The sequence below is a fragment of the Acipenser ruthenus genome, chromosome 2 (genome assembly GCF_902713425.1).
Source record: "Acipenser ruthenus chromosome 2, fAciRut3.2 maternal haplotype, whole genome shotgun sequence".
Classification (NCBI taxonomy): Eukaryota; Metazoa; Chordata; class Actinopteri; order Acipenseriformes; family Acipenseridae; genus Acipenser; species Acipenser ruthenus.
This window is the reverse complement of record NC_081190.1, coordinates 81,414,446-81,436,658: the sequence shown is the minus strand read 5'-3', so window position 1 is coordinate 81,436,658 and position 22,213 is coordinate 81,414,446. Positions and strand designations below refer to the sequence as shown.

General features: G+C 36.9%; 1 protein-coding gene across 7 annotated transcripts in view; it reads right to left on the bottom strand.

Annotated features, from left to right (window-relative positions):
- Nucleotides 1-22,213, bottom strand: part of LOC117408841 (glutamate receptor 2) — an 82,579-nt gene that overhangs the window by 49,105 nt on the left and 11,261 nt on the right. For all 7 annotated transcript variants that reach the window (XR_009309065.1, XM_059002354.1, XM_034014189.3 and 4 more), the window contains exon 3: nucleotides 9,757-9,996. Coding sequence is in view for 6 of the 7 variants with exons in the window: in XM_059002354.1 (XP_058858337.1) it covers nucleotides 9,757-9,996 (240 nt within the window). In the remaining variant the exon portion in view is untranslated. The remainder of the gene's footprint in view (nucleotides 1-9,756; nucleotides 9,997-22,213) is intronic.

Below are 22,213 nucleotides of genomic sequence, written 5' to 3'. Positions count from 1 at the left end.
AACAAACAAGATAGCTGCTTCTGCATCCAGCGCTCAAAGAATATCACGGACATTTGTAGAGCTTTTTGAGATGTTATAGTAATAAAATAATGACTTGGATCACATTATAAGGGTCAGGCAAATACCAGGATGCAGTTTGCAATGAGGTGGGGGCTATGCTCGATCTGGGAATCATTCAGTCTTCCCAGAGTGAGGAGTGAGTGGTGCAGTCCTATCATGATGGTTCCTAAGAAGGACGGCACCACTTGTTTCTGTATGGATTTTCGTACGGTGAATGCAATCTCCAAGCTCGATGCGTACTCTGTGCCCTGAGTGGATGAACTCCTTGATAGACTAGGGAAGGCATGGTTTATCTAGACTTTGGATCTGACGAAGGGATACTGGCAGATTCTACTGACTCATAGCTCACAAAAAATTGCTTTCTCTACCCCAGATGGCCTGTTCCATTTCCAGACCATGCTGTTTGGACTGCATGGAGCCCCAGCGACCTTCCAGAGACTGATGGACCAAGTCCTATACCCCCATCGGACATATGCATCCGCCTATACTGATGGTGTGGTGGTTTCTAGCTCTACCTGTAGAGAGCATACTGTTAGACTTTCGTCCATCCTACAGTCTGAGGGAAGAGAGGCTGATGGCTAATCTGGGTAAGTGTGCATTTGGCAAGATAAAGACCCAATATCTTGGCTATATCATGGGTAATGGGTGGGTAAAGCCGGTAGCCTCTAAAGTCCAGGCTTTAGTGGAGGCACTGATCCCGAAAACCAAGTCTGGTGAGATCAATACTGGGGTTAGCAGGCTATTACTGCTGCTTTATCCCACCACATTCCACCATAAGTAATCACAGCTCTGAGTGTTGACTGACTGAGTGTTTACATTGATTAATTATATTTGGATTTATATTTCTGCCAAAGAACTGGATATATGGGGGGGGGGGGGAGTGATTTGCAGATATTGTTTTAAAAATGGTTGAAATATCATCCATAAAGAGGCTCGTCCCCTATAGATGGAGATGCCTGGTATGGTACGGTATGTGCTTATTAATATTTGCAGAGGGTAGTGTTAAATTTTTGTACCAATTACGATTCTTGAAAACCTTTTTTGGTTTTCTTTATAGTTTATGTTTTGGTCTGTGCACCACAACCAACAAATTTGTTTACAAAGCGCTGGGTTATTTAGCTTTTTTTGAGATTGTATATGAATATGAAATATTTGTTATTTCTTTTTAACATTTTTTGTGCAAGACTGTAAAAATCCATTACATTTTTGCTTTTCTACATATATGTATTTATTTACCTTAGAGTAAATATTAAAAATATTTAGACATAAATCATATTCCACAATAATGAATTGTAATTACACAGTTTATACATTGATTTTAACACAGAGGAAACATATTTGCAATACATAAAATACAGTTTATCACAAATAGCCTAGTTACATTTGAGATTTCAACAGCATAGCTTTTGGTGTGCAAGATCATTTTGCAACAGCATTGTTGAGGCCCCCCACAAGAAATTGGGTTTGGTGTGTGCAGCTTTTATTCTTAATAAGAATAAGACTTGCACTTCCTGGATCATTTAATTTCACTAGATTCTTCTGGGTCAAACCATGTAACTGTCTCAAAGCATGTTGTCAATACGGCAGTGTGGCAATGCGCCCCGCCCCTGTGTGCATTTGTGTGTTATGTATGTATGTTGCGTGTGTTAATGTTGGTGTATAGTCATTGGTACACGGGATATAAACGGGTCTGCGTTTCACGTGTATTTAAAAATATAGATTTATATTTGGGCACGAGGAGGGCACAAATCACTTCACGTGCTGGTAAAATGTAATGTGTGGTCACGGGAGTACACTTAACTAATTCACGTGCTGGGATTCAAGTGAGTAATTAATTAGTAATTGAATCCCAGCACAACAGTATATATAGATGCACATTTCTGTCACTCAGGGTGAGGTGTTCGGTGAGTGGAGAACGGGTGAGGAGCGGAGGTAAATGTTAGGAAAAATAATAATAATAAGTAGTAGTAAAATCTGCTCACCGTGTTGTGTTCGTCTGTCTGTGCACTGTTTAGTTCGTTTTGTTTGTCTATTTATTTTGGCCTCAAGTGCCGTGTCCTGTGTTTTTGTGTTTCAAACCGTTTATTTTCTGTGCTGTTTATTAAATGCTGAGCGAAAACATTCGCTCAGCTTCACCAAACCACACATCTCTGTCTGTTTATTTCCTGCTTCTGGTCTGACACCACCCACTCCGGCCGTCTTTGTGACAGGCAGTCAGCTGGTTAGTTAATGACAGGAAAGAAACTACTGAAGGGGTGGTGTAAAAGCCATGTAAGTGCAACACAAACTGAAAGCATTGCTTTCATGGGTTATGCATAACAATAGAGAGCATTTCCAGATTCCCATTAATACACCATGACATTTTCTTCTTCTTTTTATAAATAATATGGTGACAGGCTTGTTTTTATTGGCATGTTTCTGCTGACAAAAAATGACTGGCAAGTTTCCAAAACCAATTTTAAATCAACTTGTCCCATTCCTATAACGTCAACATAACTGACAGGAAACTATTTTGTGGGAGTATGGCTTGTGTAAATCAAACCATTCTGAGAGAAAGGCAAAGAAAGCCAGAAATTCTTCACTCAAATGTAGATAAATTGTTAGGTGAAAAAAGTGCTTCAATAAAACAGAGAAAAAAGGGAAGAAGTAACAGTTCATGTCAACGCTCTCCTGCTTAAAGATATACTTCTAATAAATCCTCCTTCTCCTGGTACACTGCTCAAGCTACAGCAACACAGCTTGCTGTTCTTGAAAAGGAAAAACTAATTGAACTCAGTAAGGCGGTTAAGTCAGAAATACATTTCGTTCAGTTTTCACAATAATACATCACTGAGAACACAAAACACACGTACACTAAATAAAACTGACAAACAAAAACTGGCAAAGGCAGAAATCAAGCAAACGAAAATAGAATAGAATTTAATCTTTCCCATTGAGAAGTATGAGGTATTTTTATGCTGGTGAAGGCCATTTACATCATCTTGTTTTATTAATCAGTTGAAGGAGATGCAAATGAGGGAAAAATGGGAGGTTGTGATGGCACTGCTCCCATCACGATAATGGAATTACCATGACAGTAAACCTTATTTATTAATCAGAAAAAGCACAACAAGATAGTATTAGCCTCTACCACCACAGAAAAACAAGACGGTACTTTGCATGCATAACCCCCCATCATTTTTTTTTTTTTAATACATGTTTACAGTATTTCCAAAGAATTACTTTCTGACTCGGAAGGTTTTCTTGCCAGCTTTCTCAGCTCACTTCCCGTGATCCACACATCAAATCATATTGAATCAGCAACAACTCTTCTCAAATGTGACTAGATCTGATCGGTGTTTGTCAACAACACAATGACTGGTTCTGTATTTGGGTACAATCTAGTCATTGCATATCCAGTTAAGATGCACATTACTGCTTCTCTGCAGATGATCGAAGGAGAAAAAAAACTAGACTTTAATCAGATTATTCTTTTCATTTGTTATCAGTGGATAGCGGAATTTACAAATTTTAACAAATCTATTGACCAATGGGAAGACTATATTAACACGAGAATACATTTGTAAAACACAGACGGAACTCATCAGCAATCCCACAATCCAAAGCTGGAAGCCACACCTTGTTTGTGTGGCGGGTAGTTGAGTTTTGTTTAAACTCAATGACACAGAGTGACAAAAAATACAGATCAGGCTCTGGAAGGGCTGGTTTCAGGAGTGGAACCAGCCCTGTGAGGGTTTGTTTGGTCGTGAGCAGATCTAGATACTGCAGGCAAACCCCAACACCTCACACAAACCCATAGTAGCTCATGATAGGTGTTAAGGGAGTTATGTCCAAGGGCCACATGCATAAAACTAACTGCTTTACTGGGCCATTAATTGTGTTTAACGTGATAATATTCTATCCAGTTAGTCATAAATGCAATTTAGTGTCATAAAAAAGTCAGGATCGTAACTTTTAGTTGAAGTGCCATTGGTGACCAATTTTCTCATTGGCATATTTCTGTCTTTTTCTTTAAGGTGTATGGTGCTATTCATAGACGTTTTTAATTTAAATTGCAACATAACTTTTCATAGCCACTTCATTTTTTAAAAGCATCTTATTAGCATCTAAAACTAATAATGTCACTGTGTAAACGTCAGCTTAAGTAGAGGGCACATCTTACTTGCTAATTCTCTTTGAAACAAATCTGTGAAGAAAAATCACATCTAAAACCATTAACAGCCAGTACAATAATTTGCCAGTAGTTTGATATGTCCCATCTAAATTACTGCCCAGTTTTTTTTTTTTTTTGTGGCAATAAAATTAGTAATGTCTTATGCATATGACTCCAAATGTTTTTTTGTTTGTTTAAAAATCCCATGGCAAAAAAGTATATAATTATTGTTATATTTCAGTTAAAGACCTGAATCACAAGGATGTTTAGCCTACATATTACCCCGTTTCCTTCTCACATGCAGCACTCTTAATAGGGTTTAATAAAAGAGAATGATATTGTAAATGATTTATGCAATCGATCTGTGAATACACAAAAGGGAATTCTGATGTAAAAAACTGATAGCGGGAGCTGAACCCATGACCACTGGAAGATCAGCCAGTGGTTTTCTGCCTCATTATATAGGTTTATGAGTAGTGCACCTATACCCAGTACTCGAATTGAGGTGGAACGAAAGGGAACAGTGTACACCTTGTTTACGTCATTTTTTTTGTTCACTCCCTTTGTTACATGCAGTCATCAAGTTGTATGAGGATGAGGAGAACGATATTATACCTGTCAAGATATATTAAAATATGCTCCCCTCTTAGGCCGAAATACTTAACCAATTGGTTTAGCACAGTCAAATCTCTTTTTTTTCATCAAATTAACAGCAATATGAATGGATCCTGTATTTGCCTCTCTGTGCTCTTGTATGATGCAATTCAAATTGCCACAATAATCCATTCAGGGCATTGTAAGTTAACAGCAAAATCAATTCTATACTGTACAGGGAGCCAGTGTAAAGAGGCCAAAACAGGGGTAATATGTTCACTTTTCCTGGTTTTAGTCAGAAGTCTAGCGGCGGTATGAACAAGCTGCAAGCGGGATACCACACGTTTTGGGTTTCAAGCCTGTACTGCATAAAGTTATATATATATATATATATATATATATATATATATATATAATATTTTATTTTATGTCCACATTTGTGGACCTAGAGCCCAAAGGACCATGGTCCAGATAACTCATTGGGGGGGGGGTAATTAAACCTAGTGAAGACCCTATGGTGTGCAAATGATGCTGCCGATACAATCTTTCTGAATCAGGATGTTTATACTGGGTACAGTAAGCTGCATAGTAGTGGCCTTTTTTCCTAATGTGGGCTCATAATTGTGTCTGCAATTGTGTCAAATAATAATAATAAAAAGTTTGTATACATCCCTGAAACTTGCAGTTGACCAAAAGTGAGTGTGCTTACCGAAATGGTATGCCCCTGAACAATTCGAGTTACAGGTGCAAAAAGCTGATCCTCCAAAATGTTTTCATCACGCTCATGATGAGCACAAATTATAGAAACCAAAACTGGTCAGAAAATGAAAGCAAAGCAAAACTTTAGTTACTGGTTTGAATTGTTCACAAGTCACTTTTCATGAATGCGTACAACCAATATATAACTGATTTAGACAATGAACTAACTGATGTCAAGCTATCATTATCAACATAAAGGCCTAGCTACTGTCTTTATAACAGGAGCTGCTATAAGAAGGTGAAAACTGTAGCTATAGATTGTCATAGATGGGCTTTGAGAGGTGTTTTCTGGAGGGAATATACCTGAAGATCACTATAACGTAATAGACAGACATTTCCCTGAACAGAAAAGTGTGTGCTGAAGGTTTCAGTTTTTCAAAAAATGGCACACCATGAAATATTACAGGAGAGCATGCTAGTAATAAAATGACTTTCCCTGAGGCTATAAAACTAAAAATCAGTAAATGCATACCTGCAACACCTTTGAGCACATGAACATTGTAATAGGTAGTTGTATGATGATCTGTATAATATGCCAACTTTTTATATGTCTATATGAAAAATGCCAATCCACTGTTTTTCTATGTTACAGACGTGCTCAAATTTGTTGGTACCCTTACAGCTCATTGAAATAATGCTTCATTCCTCCTGAAAAGTGATGAAATTAAAAGCTATTTTATCATGTATACTTGCATGCCTTTGGTATGTCATAGAATAAAGCAAAGAAGCTGTGAAAAGAGATGAATTATTGCTTATTCTACAAAGATATTCTAAAATGGCCTGGACACATTTGTTGGTACCCCTTAGAAAAGATAATAAATAATTGGATTATAGTGATATTTCAAACTAATTAGTTTCTTTAATTAGTATCACACATGTCTCCAATCTTGTAATCAGTCATTCAGCCTATTTAAATGGAGAAAAGTAGTCACTGTGCTGTTTGGTATCATTGTGTGCACCACACTGAACATGGACCAGAGAAAGCAAAGGACAGAGTTGTCTGAGGAGATCAGAAAGAAAATAATAGACAAGCATGGTAAAGGTAAAGGCTACAAGACCATCTCCAAGCAGCTTGATGTTCCTGTGACAACAGTTGCAAATATTATTAAGAAGTTTAAGGTCCATGGAACTGTAGCCAACCTCCCTGGGCGCAGCCGCAAGAGGAAAATCGACCCCAGATTGAACAGAAGGATAGTGCGAATGGTAGAAAAAGAACCAAGGATAACTGCCAAAGAGATACAAGCTGAACTCCAAGGTGAAGGTACGTCAGTTTCTGATTGCACCATCCGTCGCTTTTTGAGCGAAAGTGGGCTCCATGGAAGAAGACCCAGGAGGACTCCACTTTTGACAGAAAAACATAAAAAAGCCAGACTGGAATTTGCTAAAATGCATATTGACAAGCCACAATCCTTCCGGGAAAATGTTCTTTGGACAGATGAGTCAAAACTGGAGCTTTTTGGCAAGTCACATCAGCTCTATGTTCACAGACGAAAAAATGAAGCTTTCAAAGAAAAGAACACCATACCTACAGTGAAACATGGAGGCGGCTCGGTTATGTTTTGGGGCTGCTTTGCTGCGCCTGGCACAGGGTGCCTTGAATCTGTGCAGGGCACAATGAAATCTCAAGACTATCAAGGCATTCTGGAGCGAAACGTACTGCCCAGTGTCAGAAAGCTCTGTCTCAGTCGCAGGTTATGGGTCCTCCAACAGGATAATGACCCAAAACACACAGCTAAAAGCACCCAAGAATGGATAAGAACAAAACATTGGACTATTCTGAAGTGGCCTTCTATGAGTCCTGATCTGAATCCTATCGAACATCTATGGAAAGAGCTGAAACTTGCAGTCTGGAGAAGGCACCCATCAAACCTGAGACAGCTGGAGCAGTTTGCTCAGGAAGAGTGGGCCAAACTACCTGTTAACAGGTGCAGAAGTCTCATTGAGCGCTACAGAAAATGTTTGATTGCAGTGATTGCCTCTAAAGGTTGTGCAACAAAATATTAGGTTAGGGGTCCCATCATTTTTGTCCATGCCATTTTCATTTGTTTTCTTATTTACAATATTATGTTGAATAAAAAATCAAAAGCAAAGTCTGATTTCTATTAAATATGGAATAAACAATGGTGGATGCCAATTACTTTTGTCAGTTTCAAGTTATTTCAGAGAAAATTGTGCATTCTTCGTTTTTTGTGGAGGGGTACCAACAAATTTGAGCACGTCTGTATGTCACTACAGAATTCTGTCATTGCCTATTATTTACTTTCTCTTAGACAGCAGTGACACAGCTACAGACCCCTCTTGTGACTCAGTGCTGGTTCATAGTGCTGTTTCTAAACATGTCTTTCATGAAAAAAACAATTTTGATCAATGTGCTAATTTTCCACCTGATTCATAAACTTTCAGGCGATTTAGCACCCCATTTTACTCTTGCTTAAATTAGAAACTATATGTCAACCCACTTAAACCATAACAAATAAATAACAGATACACGTACAGTATACATAGTGTTCCGCGTTTCCAGTTTATTCTGAATTTTACCGAAAAATTACTGGACGTCAGTTTTTACTGATTTATACCTAGTTTTTGTCTATTATTCAATATTATCCCGGTACTATTTTCTAGGAAATACACAATAATTTGATTAAAATGCTGTTTTATTTTGACTCTGACATTGTAATAAGCAGCCCAACACTGTATCCTAGGATACAGCAGATGTTTAGACGTCAGAGGATGAAATAACGCTCAACTGTGGTTCTCTGTCACCTCACAAACACATTATCATCTGATTATGTTGGCCAATCACAGTCTGATTATTGTGGCAATTGCTGGGCGTAGTAACTAGCTTGATCAAAAACTAAATTGAAATACTAACACGAAAATATAAGATTTTTAGTGGATGAGGAATGGGGAGAAAACGTAAATCAGTTAATGAATATTCAAAAGAAAACAAATTTTTTGAAGTATACAAAAAGCAAAAATAGCAGAAGTGGGTCAGATGAGGCAGAGGATGCATAGCGCTGCAAACACTGCTGCATTGAGGTACATGTTCACACTGACAATAAAAGAACATACTGAAAAATAAGTGACACGTTAAACTAAAACAAGAAAGTGAACTGAGAGACAAGCAATCCATTTATGCAGTTTTTACACACGCTTTAATATAAAGAGAGCGCAGAATGACTTTGTTAATGAGTTTGTCAGAGCGCTGTGCTTTGCTGGACAGCCAGTTTATTGCAGAGGTAAGTATCGGTGACTTTGTGAGACAGTACTGTCTGTCCATCAGATGAAACACTGCCTAACACCGACAATCTTAATCGTAAATATCTGACAGAAAATGGCGATGATTTAGTTGGTAAACTTACATGGAACGCATTGATGGAAATGTCCAGTGTGATTTTTGACACATCTTCCAATGGCTTGCACCACCCATTTCTGTCAATTGTATTTTATTTTTATGATTTCATGGCGAATAAACCTGGCGTGTTTAGTGCTGATGTCTTGTTCACACCTTCTGTAGATACTGTTTCATCAGCACGGCGACTGCCCAAGCATTCGCAAAATACCAGATAACTTAGGAAAATGTGGCTTCGACTTGCACAGATTGTGCTTTATCATACATGCCAGGGACATTAAACCTAATCAGAAACCAGAACGTCTACGCATCAGATTCCACATGTAAAGTGTGTATACTGAGATTATTTCCCCAAAAGTTTTACCGATGTTTCAATTAAAAACTATTTTTTACCGATTTTATCAATATTTTAATATATGTAACATAAACTCCGAAAAATTCCCGGATTTTTTTTAAAAAGATAAAAACCGAAAATGCGGAACACTAAGTATACATTACAACCAATCAAAACCCAAATAGAAGTGATCAGCAGCTGAAACCTGCCTATGACTACACAGAACACAAGAAGACCTCGCAATTGGAAGAAAAACTATAAATATAAATTGTCAATATAATAAAAAATACAAAATATACAGACACCCTCAAAAAATAGTGACAGTCCATTATCACTCATTTATGGTGATTCAAAGACAAATAGTCCAAAAGTTTGAAAGCATTAACTGTATATTTAACAGAGTGGAGGCAGGGCATTTACATGGTAGCATGCCCAAATTCCAATGTGATGCAACATACACCCAATTTAATTAATGGAAATGTAAAACACTGCATATCCACTCACCTCTATCACTGTCATACAGATATGCAAATTTGTCCCACTGATAGTACTCAATCAAACTAAGAAGAGCGCCCTTGACATCTGGTCGCATCTGTAAAACAAACTGATGTAATCCATCTGCAGGGAAGCTTGGTGTTATAAAAGAGACGTGTAGAGTTCCACAAAACGATGTTATAGTATTTACAGACTTCTTATCATAGAATCCAAAAATAGCATATACTCCTCTTGAAAACTGGGAACAGACTGCAAAGAGAAAAAGAAAACAAATGAATTAGCCGTCTTTCAAATGATTTTCTGTATTTCAGATTATGACTTTGATGAAAATGTTTTTTAAAAAAGATATTGCATTACAATACTAATGTTAAATGTTTAAACTATTTTTTATTCATTTTTAAAACAAGCCTAAAGTTGCAATTGATTTAGAGTGCTCTCCAACATTCAGCTTATTGATATGTTGTAAGATATTTGTATACCTACTGGTTACTAACCAGAAACATGATTAAGAGATGTTTCTACACGGCAGCATTGAAAGGTAAAAAGGAAATGGCAGCCATATTCAGTGATATCAAAATAACACAAAATAGTCTGCTGGTTATATAAAAAATGTAGTCATTAGGGTGTGCAGATACTCAGGTTGTATATAACTCAAGGGAGTAATTCCCTTTAAGATTTTTTTTTTTGTCAGCAGGTATTAAATTAAACCAAACAAGACAATTACTTAAAGTCTCAATTTCACAAGAAAAGCTGCCTTTCCCTCACCTTTACAAGTGAGTACTAATCAATGACAGTTAAGTTCTGCACTGAGTGCTTTTAAAACAGCTTGGAAGCAAACTTTCCTTTCACACTGGTTGCTGGACTGCTGGACTCAAAATATGTTGAGAAACTAACTGATTTGTCACATATACGTGACCTTTTTTAAGACCTAACAGGGTTCTCCCCGGGCCTTTGAAAATCCCAGAGCCACCCGTTTTGCAGATGCTACTGTACCTTTAATGATAAGGATTGGTTGCACTGCTAGCAGACTAGATCACTTGACACTTGACACTACATTTAACCAATCAGAGAGTTGAAGGGGTGAGTTTTCCGTTTTAAGCACTTCGAGTGGCTGAAACATTAAAATGACTGCTAAAAAAAATAACTGATTATTTTCTAAGCAAAAACAATGACAATGAATGTGGAAATTACCAAACTGAAATGGTTGATGAAAAAGAAAATGTAGAAAATGAAAAAGAGCAACCCGATATAGTCAATGAAGAGCAACTTGTAGAAAGCGAATTGGAAGAACCGCAAAGGGGACAGTGGGCATGATGTTATGTGAGAAAAAAAGTTGAAATGTTTTTTTTTTTTACAACATGGAATTGGGTGGCATGATGTGCAAGCTCTGGCAGAAACACAAAAAAAATGCAAAGGATCAGGTGGTAAATGGAGCAGTGTAGCCTGGGTACGAATTAGGGTGAATTATTATTAATAATTACATTTCTTATTATTATTCAAATTCTTTGTCTTATTATATATTTAAGGTAAGGCAATTTTATTTTACCTTTAAAAGTGCTCCTGGTGTGGGAGAAATTTGTAGTTATAAATTGCATGTACTTGGTAAATGACATTTCAATTCTTAATCCAGGAGACTTGAGATGCTGTGATGCTAGTTTTGTCTTCCTTCCCCCAAAACATTCTTGATAAATCTACTTCAAAGTACTAGATATTGGTAACAGGATCATAAAGATGTAAATTGGGGAATTGTTTAGATTACCTGCTGTGCGGACTTGCCAGTTGTCTAAACAAACAAAGCTGACTCTTATATTTTAATTAAGAATGTCTGTCTGGAAGACAATATACAATGTTCTTACTATAAAGGGTTAAGAAGTGTGACACCTGGTGAAACAAGGATGGACCTGTTCTCTTTATCTTAGACTGTTCTTTTGGACTTGGATTCTTGGACTAGGAAGCGCCCTATGTATCTTCGTCCTGAAGAAGACTCCTCGCCACTACATCCTGCAACTCTAAAGCTGATGGAACACAAAGCCACTTTGTGGCTTGAAACTTGGTTTCAGGAGACTAGGTTTCAGGCCACTGCATGGCACACCAGGGGAGACTTGAGGAGACTGGTGGCGCCAAATCAGACAATCAAAATCCCAATTTTAAAAGAGAGAAAATAATTTTGATTATTTAATTAGCAGACTATAAATGTCAACTGTCAAGGTGGATACTGAAACAGCAATAGTTATTTCTTCCATTGCTTTGATGGCTGGTGACCTGCTCCAGGGTAAGAAGAAAAAAAATAGCAGCAAGAGGGTGGCTGCCACAGAACAGCCTTTTTTTCTTTATTATTAAATTAGGAATATATATATGTCAAAGTTCATATTTCGAGGAGTAAAAAAAAAAAAATATCTTAGCATCTGTACATCTTTCATCTACTTAGTTTGTTCACGTTTATATAATCTTGTATTGAAACTGTTTCATTTGTTTTTTGAATATAACAATTTTTAAATATGATTACTGTAGATTGTAATTTTGGAAATGGATTAGGAATAGTAATTTATGCCATGCCAGTCCATTTTAAAGATATCGGCTGCTTTGTGCCTTAATGTATTCAGCCAATTCTATTGGGTGAATGATGAATGGTTTGGACTGAGTCAGTCCAAATGGAGGATGTGCCCTATAGCCTGGAGATCGCAGGTTCAAATCCAGGCTATGTCACAGCCGACCGTGACCGAGAGTTCCTAGGGGGCGGTGCACAATTGGCTGAGCGCTGCCCGGGTATGGAGGGCTTAGGTCGGCAGGGGAATCCACGGCTCACCGCGCATCAGTGACCCCTCAGGCCGATAGGTTCTGCAGTTCTGGAGCCGTCAGATCTGTGTTGTCCTCCAGCACTATAGGTCTGGTGGCATTGCTGTGGATCTGCAGTGCGAAAAATGACGGCTTGGCAGGAGCACTTTTCGGAGGACGCGTGTTCCAGCCTCCGTTTCCCGAGTTGGCGGAGGGGGTTGCGAGCGGTGAGCCGAGGATACAGATAATAATTGGGCATGCTAAATTGAGGAGAAAACCGAGGTAAAAAATTGGCGACGACTAAATTTAAAAAATAAAAATAAAAAATAAAAAAATAAAATGTGTTTCCCAATATCTGGTAAGTAAATATCAAACATCTTGAATATCATCGACTCATTATCTGGGCCATCAGTCAACTGCCCTTTTTTGCAAACTCGGCAACTAACCATCTTTAGCAGGATATCAGGGTCATCCATAGGATGAAATAAACAGAAATTAGTATTGCTGTTCTGTCAATTTACAACAATGCACAGTTGCATTGAAAGAGATGACTTAGCATAATACCACAGCCAATGAGCTACAGTAGAACATTCAGAATCATCTTTAAGATCAATCCAATTACCTAGGTGACAGATTTAAATCTACTGGATTGGAATGGTATGGGTGTATGGCATGCTTGATTAAGATTGCTTTCCGTGTCTTTCCACCTTTACACAAGTTTACCATGGTATTTTGACCATGTATTAACCATAACTGACCCTGGTTTACCATGTTTATTAATATGCTTTATAGTGTAGACTGGCTACGATTGCTACTGTGCACAATAATACAGCTGCGGGTCCTCTGACAACTAGCCTCTGTCCAGGCTAACAGTGGTCTCTGGTAGGTCTTCACACTTTACACTTATGTGCAAAGCTAATTGTAGTTGATAGAAGCAGGTTTTCATGACTCAGTGAGTGTAGTTTTGTTCTAATGAATATTAGGTTTCAGGCGATTTGTTCAGCACTTGAAACCCAATCATTTTAAATTCAGATGTTCGTTGTGAACAAATGGCACCGCCAGAGGAGTTTTAAAATGTTTTAGTCTGAGTTGTTCTAATTGGTTCTCTGGATATATGTAAAACAGATAGTTGACATGTGCTGAAAGGTTCTATAAGTTACTCTTTGGCTGCCACAATATGTTTTGAGTTTGCAGAAATGTATTTGTATCTCTCATGATCAATGGATTAACAGTGTTTAGTATTCAAATGTATTAAATAGAAGATCTCAATACACTCATCTACTTTTTAAATTAATTTGTGCATCAAGTTCATTAAAACCAAGTCTAGATGTCAGATTACATGACTGCATTGGAATATGCTCTGTCCATCTTACAAGGATGTGTTTAATATATTTCAATAAAGCCTTCTATTTCCAGAGAATACACCATGAACATTCAGTACTATAGTTATTTCACGAATAAGGACAATAATGGGAAAGAAAATGTTTAAACCTGTATTTAATATCTGATATCGGAGAACAGAAATGGAAATAAGACTCCTATTGCACTGCAGTTTCACCCATTCCAGGTTTTAATATGTGCTTGATTAGCCACAGTGTATACAGTAGTCAACAAGCTCAGGTGAGTCTTATTAAACTCCTTGTAAAACCAGGAATGGGTCAAACTGCTATGCAATGAGAATCTTATTTCCAGCCCTGGAGAATTACTTTCCTTAGGTCAAACTCTGCTTAGCAACGCAGTGTAATTTGGAACAGTAAGATTCAACCCGGTGTTTCTGTCGTTTGAGTTCAATGAATGTAAGATATAGTCTAACATGATCACTGAACCACCGAATATGAAAACGTTATTCAGTGCTTGTTGTATAAAAGTGGCTAGTAATCCAGGGTTTACAAAATAAACCGTCGACCAGCACGATCCACCGCCTAATACTATATTTGCGCCGGCCACATTTATTAAAAAATATTAAGATTATTTTTGTGTATTATCATTGTCCATTTTTTGTCGGATTTTCATACTGTAAGGCGATATATAGTACATAATTAATAGCTAAACATATTCACTAAAAAAAAAAAAAATCATTTTGTTGTGATATCGTAAAAGTGTATACCCAAATGCTTGTCAGAGATATTGGGGGTTCATGTATATAGGCTGTACGCCTTTAAGAAGAAATTCATGATGGGATATCAGTTGTAATCTTGCAGGTGTTACAGGACTTATGGTTACAATGCAAGCTTAATATAATATATAATACAGTATAGTTTACAGTAAGTGCAAATAATACCACTAAAATACAATATGAACAAGGGTGCAGCAAGTTAGGATTACACCGTTATATCAACAATGACATAATAGTAGTGCAATAGTACAGTGCAAGGCTCTTTGTTTAATAGCAATCAAATTGAGTGCGACAGAATGTCATTGTGGTTTGCTGGAGTATGAACACTGAAGAGCTCATACAGTACTATTTGTTATCTTCAGAGGATAACATATCATAGTTACTGGCTATGGAGTCATCCATAACTTTAAACACACCAAATCATAAGATATTACAGAGTTCTAATGCTTATTGTATTATTTATTTGTTATACTTTTTTTGTACTACTGACTGTCTATCTCATGCTGTTATATAATACTGTTATATAATGATTATACAGAAGGAGACCACCAAGACAGGGACTATATAATGCTAATCAAAAGTCACAACGCAAACATCTGAGAAGAACCATTTGCTTATGGGGTCGTTCCAAGAACCCCTTTAAACGATCAATCATCCCTTGGCTGATTGCTAATGTTAATTGTTTTTTTTTTTTTGTTTTTTTTTTTGTTTTTTATAAATTTAGTTGTCGCCAATTATTTTTACCCCGGTTTTCACCCCAATTTAGCATGCTCAATTATTATCTGTATCCCCGGCTCACCGCTCGCAACCCCCCCGCCGACTCAGGAAACGGAGGCTGGAACACGCGTCCTCCGAAACGTGCTCCTTCCAAGCCGTCATTTTTCGCACTGCAGATCCACAGCAATGCTACCAGACCTATAGTGCCGGAGGACAACACAGATCTGGCGGCTCCGCTGCAGAGCCACAGGCGCCCTATCGGCCACAGAGGTCGCTGATGCGCGGTGAGCCGTGGATTCCCCTGCCGACCTAAGCCCTCCCTACCCGGGCAGCGCTTAGCCAATTGTGCGCCGCCCCCTAGGAACTCTCGGTCACGGTCAGCTGTGACATAGCCTGGATTCGAACCAGCGATCTCCAGGCTATAGGAGCACATCCTGCGAGGAGCGCCTTTACTGGATGCGCCACTCGGGAGCCCCAATGTTAATTGTTAATTATGGTGCTGCTATCCTTAAAGCAGGTTTTAAAAATGAATAAATAATAATAATAATAATAATAATAATAATAATAATAATAATAATAATAATAATCTTAAATTATTTCATGACTGCACAAACAAATGACAAAAAACATCAAATTATCTTCATCAAATAATTTCCAAAAATCTACATATGATGCCAGTACTTTGTAACTTGTTGATCAGTTATTACCAACACAATCATTTTGAGGACTGTAAAAATGTATTTTCTGATGAATAACTAATGTTGCTGACATTGTAGATTTTGCATCTCATATTCAAAGCTGCGATAATGACGAGCACTTTTTAGTTCTGAATTGCTCCATGCTATGTTCAATGGGAAAGTCAAAGATCTGCCCCGGTTTTACAGCTGTCCAATCATTAGTGAGCAGAGGCGGGACATAGATAAACATAAAAATGCCATAGGACAACGGAGACATTGTGGTAGTTTTGGTTACAAATCAATTTTCAAGAACTTTCTCAGAAAAAAAATTGGTATACACCTGAAATACCAGAACTGACGAAGGCACCAATTCTTTAAATAGAAGTAATTATGTGGAATTACTTTCTCTGACTTCTGACTACAACAGCATGTTAAGCAATCACTTGTCAATAGCCACAGTATTCTCTGGTACCTGTAACAAGATTCCGAAAGGCTTAACCCTTTGCGGTCCATTTATTAATCGCGCGTCAGGCACGCCAGGTCTAATTAATTTTCACACGCGCAGTTAATTTTATACGCGCTGTTTAAAAGTATTTTTTTTCACAGTCAAACGGGTTTAAATGGCCCTGCATATCAACAAAGCACACACTAGGCATCTCCAGCCCCTCCCCAGCCTTTTGTTTGCTATAGCGTTCAGCTGTGTAAGAAATAAATAATAATAATAATAATAATTTAGTACATACCGATCGATCATCTCCAGATCACTCGTTTTATCACCAAACTCATCAATAATGCGATCCAAGTCATTATTTTATTACTATAACATCTGAAAAAAGCTCTGCAAATGTCCATGATAGTCTCAGTGCGCTGACGCACTTAGCCAGCTTGTTTATTATGGACGCCCATTATCTGATACCTGATACCATGTATGACTATTCATGAAATACGCCTTTTTTTTTTTTTTTTTTTTTTTTTCCGACTTGTCTCGGCTCCTGTCGCTACCACTCGGCAATTGAATGGTTTTCTCGGCTTTTTCCGGAGAAAAAACGACTAAACACCCGTTTATTGCGTTGCTATAATGATGTCGGACCCAGTCCGACAAAGGACCTGTGAGGAATAATTGCAATGTCGGACCCAGTCCGACAATGGACCGCAAAGGGTTAATCTCTTCGGTGCCTCAGGTTCTGCTAGATGCAGAAGTACAAGGAGGAAGCCAAGTACGTAGCTATGTAAACAACCGATGTTCTGTGAAAATGTGTTCCATTTACTAAAATAAAAAATAATAATAAAAATGCTTTTAAAAAGACCAAATTCCTTGGGCTTATTTATTTATTTATTTTGTGATTCAATTGATTTTTTAGTATTACCTTTATTAAAAATGTGCATGGAATCTACCGATTTATTCAACTAATGTCCATAAATTAACCGATCAAAAATATTAATCGATTGACAGCCCTAATATCTCTCTCTCTCTCTCTCTCTCTCTCTCTCTCTCTCTCTCTCTCTCTCTCTCTCTCTCTCTCTCTCTCTCTCTCTCTCTCTCTCTCTCTCTCTATATATATATATATATATATATATATATAGTGATTGGAAATCCTGGCCTGTGACTGGTTAAAACCTCATCATAGGAGGAAAGATAGATTGATACTTGCTGGAGTTTGTATATGCTTGTGAAAAAAATTGATTGACTGTGCTAACAGTCACTCCGGACCCACATTTGAGGACCCCCATAATTCAACAACATTAAATACGTACAAAAATCAAAGGTAGTGCAGATGTACTTAAGCATGAAGTAAAATTCCATTTTAGTATAAACTGCAATTTGGAATAGATATGAGTCTTAACAAATGTATTCTTCTTCTTGTTTAGATGTACTTTTCTGTCTCAGTTATCACACCCTGGTAACATTTTTAAAGTTTGAAGCACTCTTAAGTACACATCCTTGCATGTGTCCTCCTTCAGCACTGCCCCTTGTTTATATAAGCAATCCATTCTGGCAGGGGGACAGGTTAATGGCTACACTCCGGTGTGCCAGGCCTTTAAAAGAGGTGCTTGAGAGCTCTACAGAAGCCACTAAGGTGCTTTTAACTTCAGACTGTTAAAAAGTCACTAGGATGCGATGACTGAAAATGATATAATTCTAAACAAAAGTGATTCAAACAACTACAACAATACATTAATCAAGATAACTGTGATATTTCAGTGCCCTACAAAATTGCTCTTTAAGGATCAATTCATACAACAGCCATAAACTTGTTATTAAAGTTGTTGATGGCTATTACAAAGACATTTTAGTTTATTAACATACTATTGTAATAGCCTGTCACAATTAACAAACTGTCTTTCACAGTCCATAACATCCCTTATAAGGCTTCCATGAATTCATAAGAGATCCTTAAAAAAATGGTTACCAAATAAACCTGTTTTTTTCCCCAAACTAATAGTCTTACAATTAGGTTCCAGGTGCTGGAGGTTCCAAATGCAGTAGTTATTTTTAATTTTTTTTTACCCCGAAGTCTGCTCAAAATGACTCTTGACATCTCACCATCCACCAGTCACTGAGATATACCTACATCGCTAGACGCTCTAAAGATTGGAGTCGAGCAGCTTTGCTTATTGCACTATCATTCTTTATTTAACCATTAACTATTCGAGTGACTTATTTAGATCACCAGAATTAACTCTGAGACTGCCAATAGCAGTCTGGCACCAAGGTTTATTACATTCGGTTTGACACGCAGCTCTATGATAGTACATACTGAACTGTAATACAGTTTGTAAATGGGGTTACATGAAACTATATACATTATAATACAATACAATATAAAAGAATTAGGATATTTAAAACTGTGGTATCTATCCTGTATTTACTGTATTACTTAAGGTATAATCTACTCAAGACAGGTGTTTCTCATTATGTAGTACAGTGCTCCAGATAATTCCCGACTAAAAAACAGCCATTTACGACCTCCCAAAAAAATTGAGGATTTGTTTTACAGACGTGGAAAAACAAATAGGACCCCTGTCGCTTTAACGGCAGTACAGAAATTAATGAGTGCGTTCTTGCAGAGCAGATTTCTGAAGTTCTGCACAGATCTGCGCAATTCACACAACAGAACTGATGAAATATGCGTTTTTCAACCTCCAGAAGTTTCTATTGGTGCTGCAGTGCACATTTAGGTTACAAATCATTCTCTCTGTCTCTCTCACACGGTAAACACACGTGTCACGCAGAAGAAAAAATAATGCAGGCAGTTCGCACTTTCTAAAAAACGTCACAAAGAAAATTTCGACTCGTATTTTATTTTAAGCATGCCAATTGTAATGTTGAAGAACCTGAAAATGCCAGCCTGAAATTAGGCAACCTGAGTTAAAAATCAATAAATAAATAAATAAAAAAGTTTAAACGTGTCATACACAACACGGTTTTCTTGTTGCAGTGATAAATAGTGCAGGGTATGGTTGACTGTATCGCAGTGTTTTTGCAAAGTTGAAACAAATTACAGTATATTGTGCCATATATTTGCATGTGTATTGTTCAGAGTAAATGGTATACAAGTATATAATTAGAAACTTTAATTTTATCTGTGGAAGAGTCTAAAGAAATACAGATTTTGCCAGTACACAACCATGTATGATAAGAAAGTAATGGGACTGTTACACTACTAGTCTATACCACACACTCCATTAAAAAAAAAAAAATTAGTTCCTCCCTTGTAACAACTGTAATGGACTACACCTTTTATTTGAGAAGGGGAACCTGAAAACGTATGTGATTTTTTTTTTCCATGAAAATCACTATAGAGCTATACAAATTATATTGATATTTTCTGTTTTAGTGCAATGTTTTATATTGCAAAACCACTACAAAAGTTGCAAAATAAGCAAACGAAATACATTTTGTTGTTATGTTACAATGTATCTGTTTATAGTAATTTAAGGTACAGAATAAAAACAGGGTGACAAGCCCCTTGAGGATTCTATACCAGGAGTGACTAAAGTTTATTCAAAGGATTAGTCTACAAAAGACTACAAAAATATAAAAGCCAGGGTAAACCCTGACTTATTTTATTATCACAAAACTGCACTGCTGCAGTTTGTGGGAAATTTAAAATAACTCCTGCTGACAAAATTCTGGGAGTGATTACTGCTGACAGAAAAAAAATATCTGGAGCACTGTAGTATACTGTCGATTTTTTATAAAGTCATGTTCTGGATCTGCTTTTAATCCAGCCTCTCCATTGTACTATCAGCACTGCCTTATATATATGAGAATATATAAATATAACTCTCTGTACCGGACATGCCCCTGAAATGTCTACCACGCAATATCTTATTTAGGGGTGGGAGTGTTTCATGCATGTCCATTCTATCATTCTCCTTTTATTCAGGACACCCAAGAAGGATTTTGACATACCAGTCAGCTTCCTACACAGACCACCATCTGGACATGAAGCATTAAATATCACCTTGGACATGAAGCATTCAAGATAAACATAGCCTGTAGAGTCTATTTCTTTGAAACAGATACTGTAAACTGCTGCTTTTTTTTTTCAACACAAAATTATACAGGCTTTAATGTTTAAAGCCAAGCAGCAAAATTGTTATATTGCGTAGTATAAAATACAGTGCGCTGTTAGCTGCCATTAAAGTTGCTGATTAAACGGACAAAACGAAATTGGCAAAAAAAGAACAGAACATTAATAAAAGGGGGTATACAAGGAGGTTTATAAGTGTAGTTCTGTTTCATCGTTTGTCATGCTTAAAGTCCATATCTTTAAATCCTTCCATGCTAACCAACAGATTCTCCTAAATAGAAATTAAGCTCTTAGAAGGGGGATGGTAAAATTCCTTCTGTCAAGAGAATTGTGACATTGTAGGTCAGACAGATTTATGTATAACGGTTTTATCACTGTGAACCAAGCATAACACTTCCTTGGTGAGGCTTTTTGTCCAAAGAAAGTGAGTTTGCAGTTGGGAATAAAAGTGGTAAACCTTTGCAACATGAACTACACATGAATTCAAAAGTCTGTGAACTTGTGTTCTCTCTGAATATGGCTTTACATTTTGGCTGAAAGCTTATACAAAAAAAGCTGAGTTGTAACATTAAGCTAGTTTTTTATGCTACCTCTGGGTTATATCTATGAATCTAATCTATTCTTAAGTAGTGTTTGACCCTTTCCATCATACACATACACAATTTCCATTTTCTGCAAACACCTCTAAAAATCACTGACATCATTTAGTAGAGACCCAATTAATCCAATTAAAACACGAAATATTTATTACAGCATTCCTGGAAACATTTCCATTACTGAAGTCAGTTATGTAAGACTAATCTTTTGATGAAAAAATAAATATAAACTGAACTTTATTTTGGCATGATTTAATATATTATTCAAACTTTTACCTTGAAAAATGTGCTTTTATTTTCAACGTTAAACAGTATAAAAACAGCGCTTCACAAATTAACATTACATTAGATGTCAAAGTGAAAAAAATCAAATAGCAAATGTCTTTTAAGCAGGCATGCTATGGACAGACCCCTAACTCCTAACTGTCCTGCACACCTTGTCTCATTAATACAATATGAATTCTTAATTTAAATAATCTGGCAATAATCTCTTTATTATGACTTTAATGCTTCAAAGTAAATCACATGCACAGGAGATAAATATTTCATAGAGTAATTCTACTCAGCACTCTGTAGTGCTAATGATGCACTTTCATGGTAACATGGTTATCAGAGTGATTAAAAATTGATTTGTGATGTTTGCTAAAACATAATATGGATAGAGGAGGTCTCGGTATTCATCACTGAAAATCATAGAATGGGTAAGTGTTTAAAATGATCACAAGTCTTGCATCCATCCATAATGCATTATGAGCAGTAGTTTTATGTTTACTGGGCAATATTACCAGTCATTATTAATTATATTAATTGTGTGTTATTTCATTTTATTGCCCAAAACAAACTGTAATCCTAATCCTAACCCAAAACATACCAATAGCTACTGTACTATTTGGAAATGTAAAAACAAAAATATAGCAATTCCTTGTAATTAAATAATAATTAAAAAAAAAATTTAATTGGTATTATTTAGATGTTTACACAGTATTGTAATGCCCCTTTTACACTGGCACACCCCAGCCGAGCCAGTACCTAGCCCAGTGAGTCTGG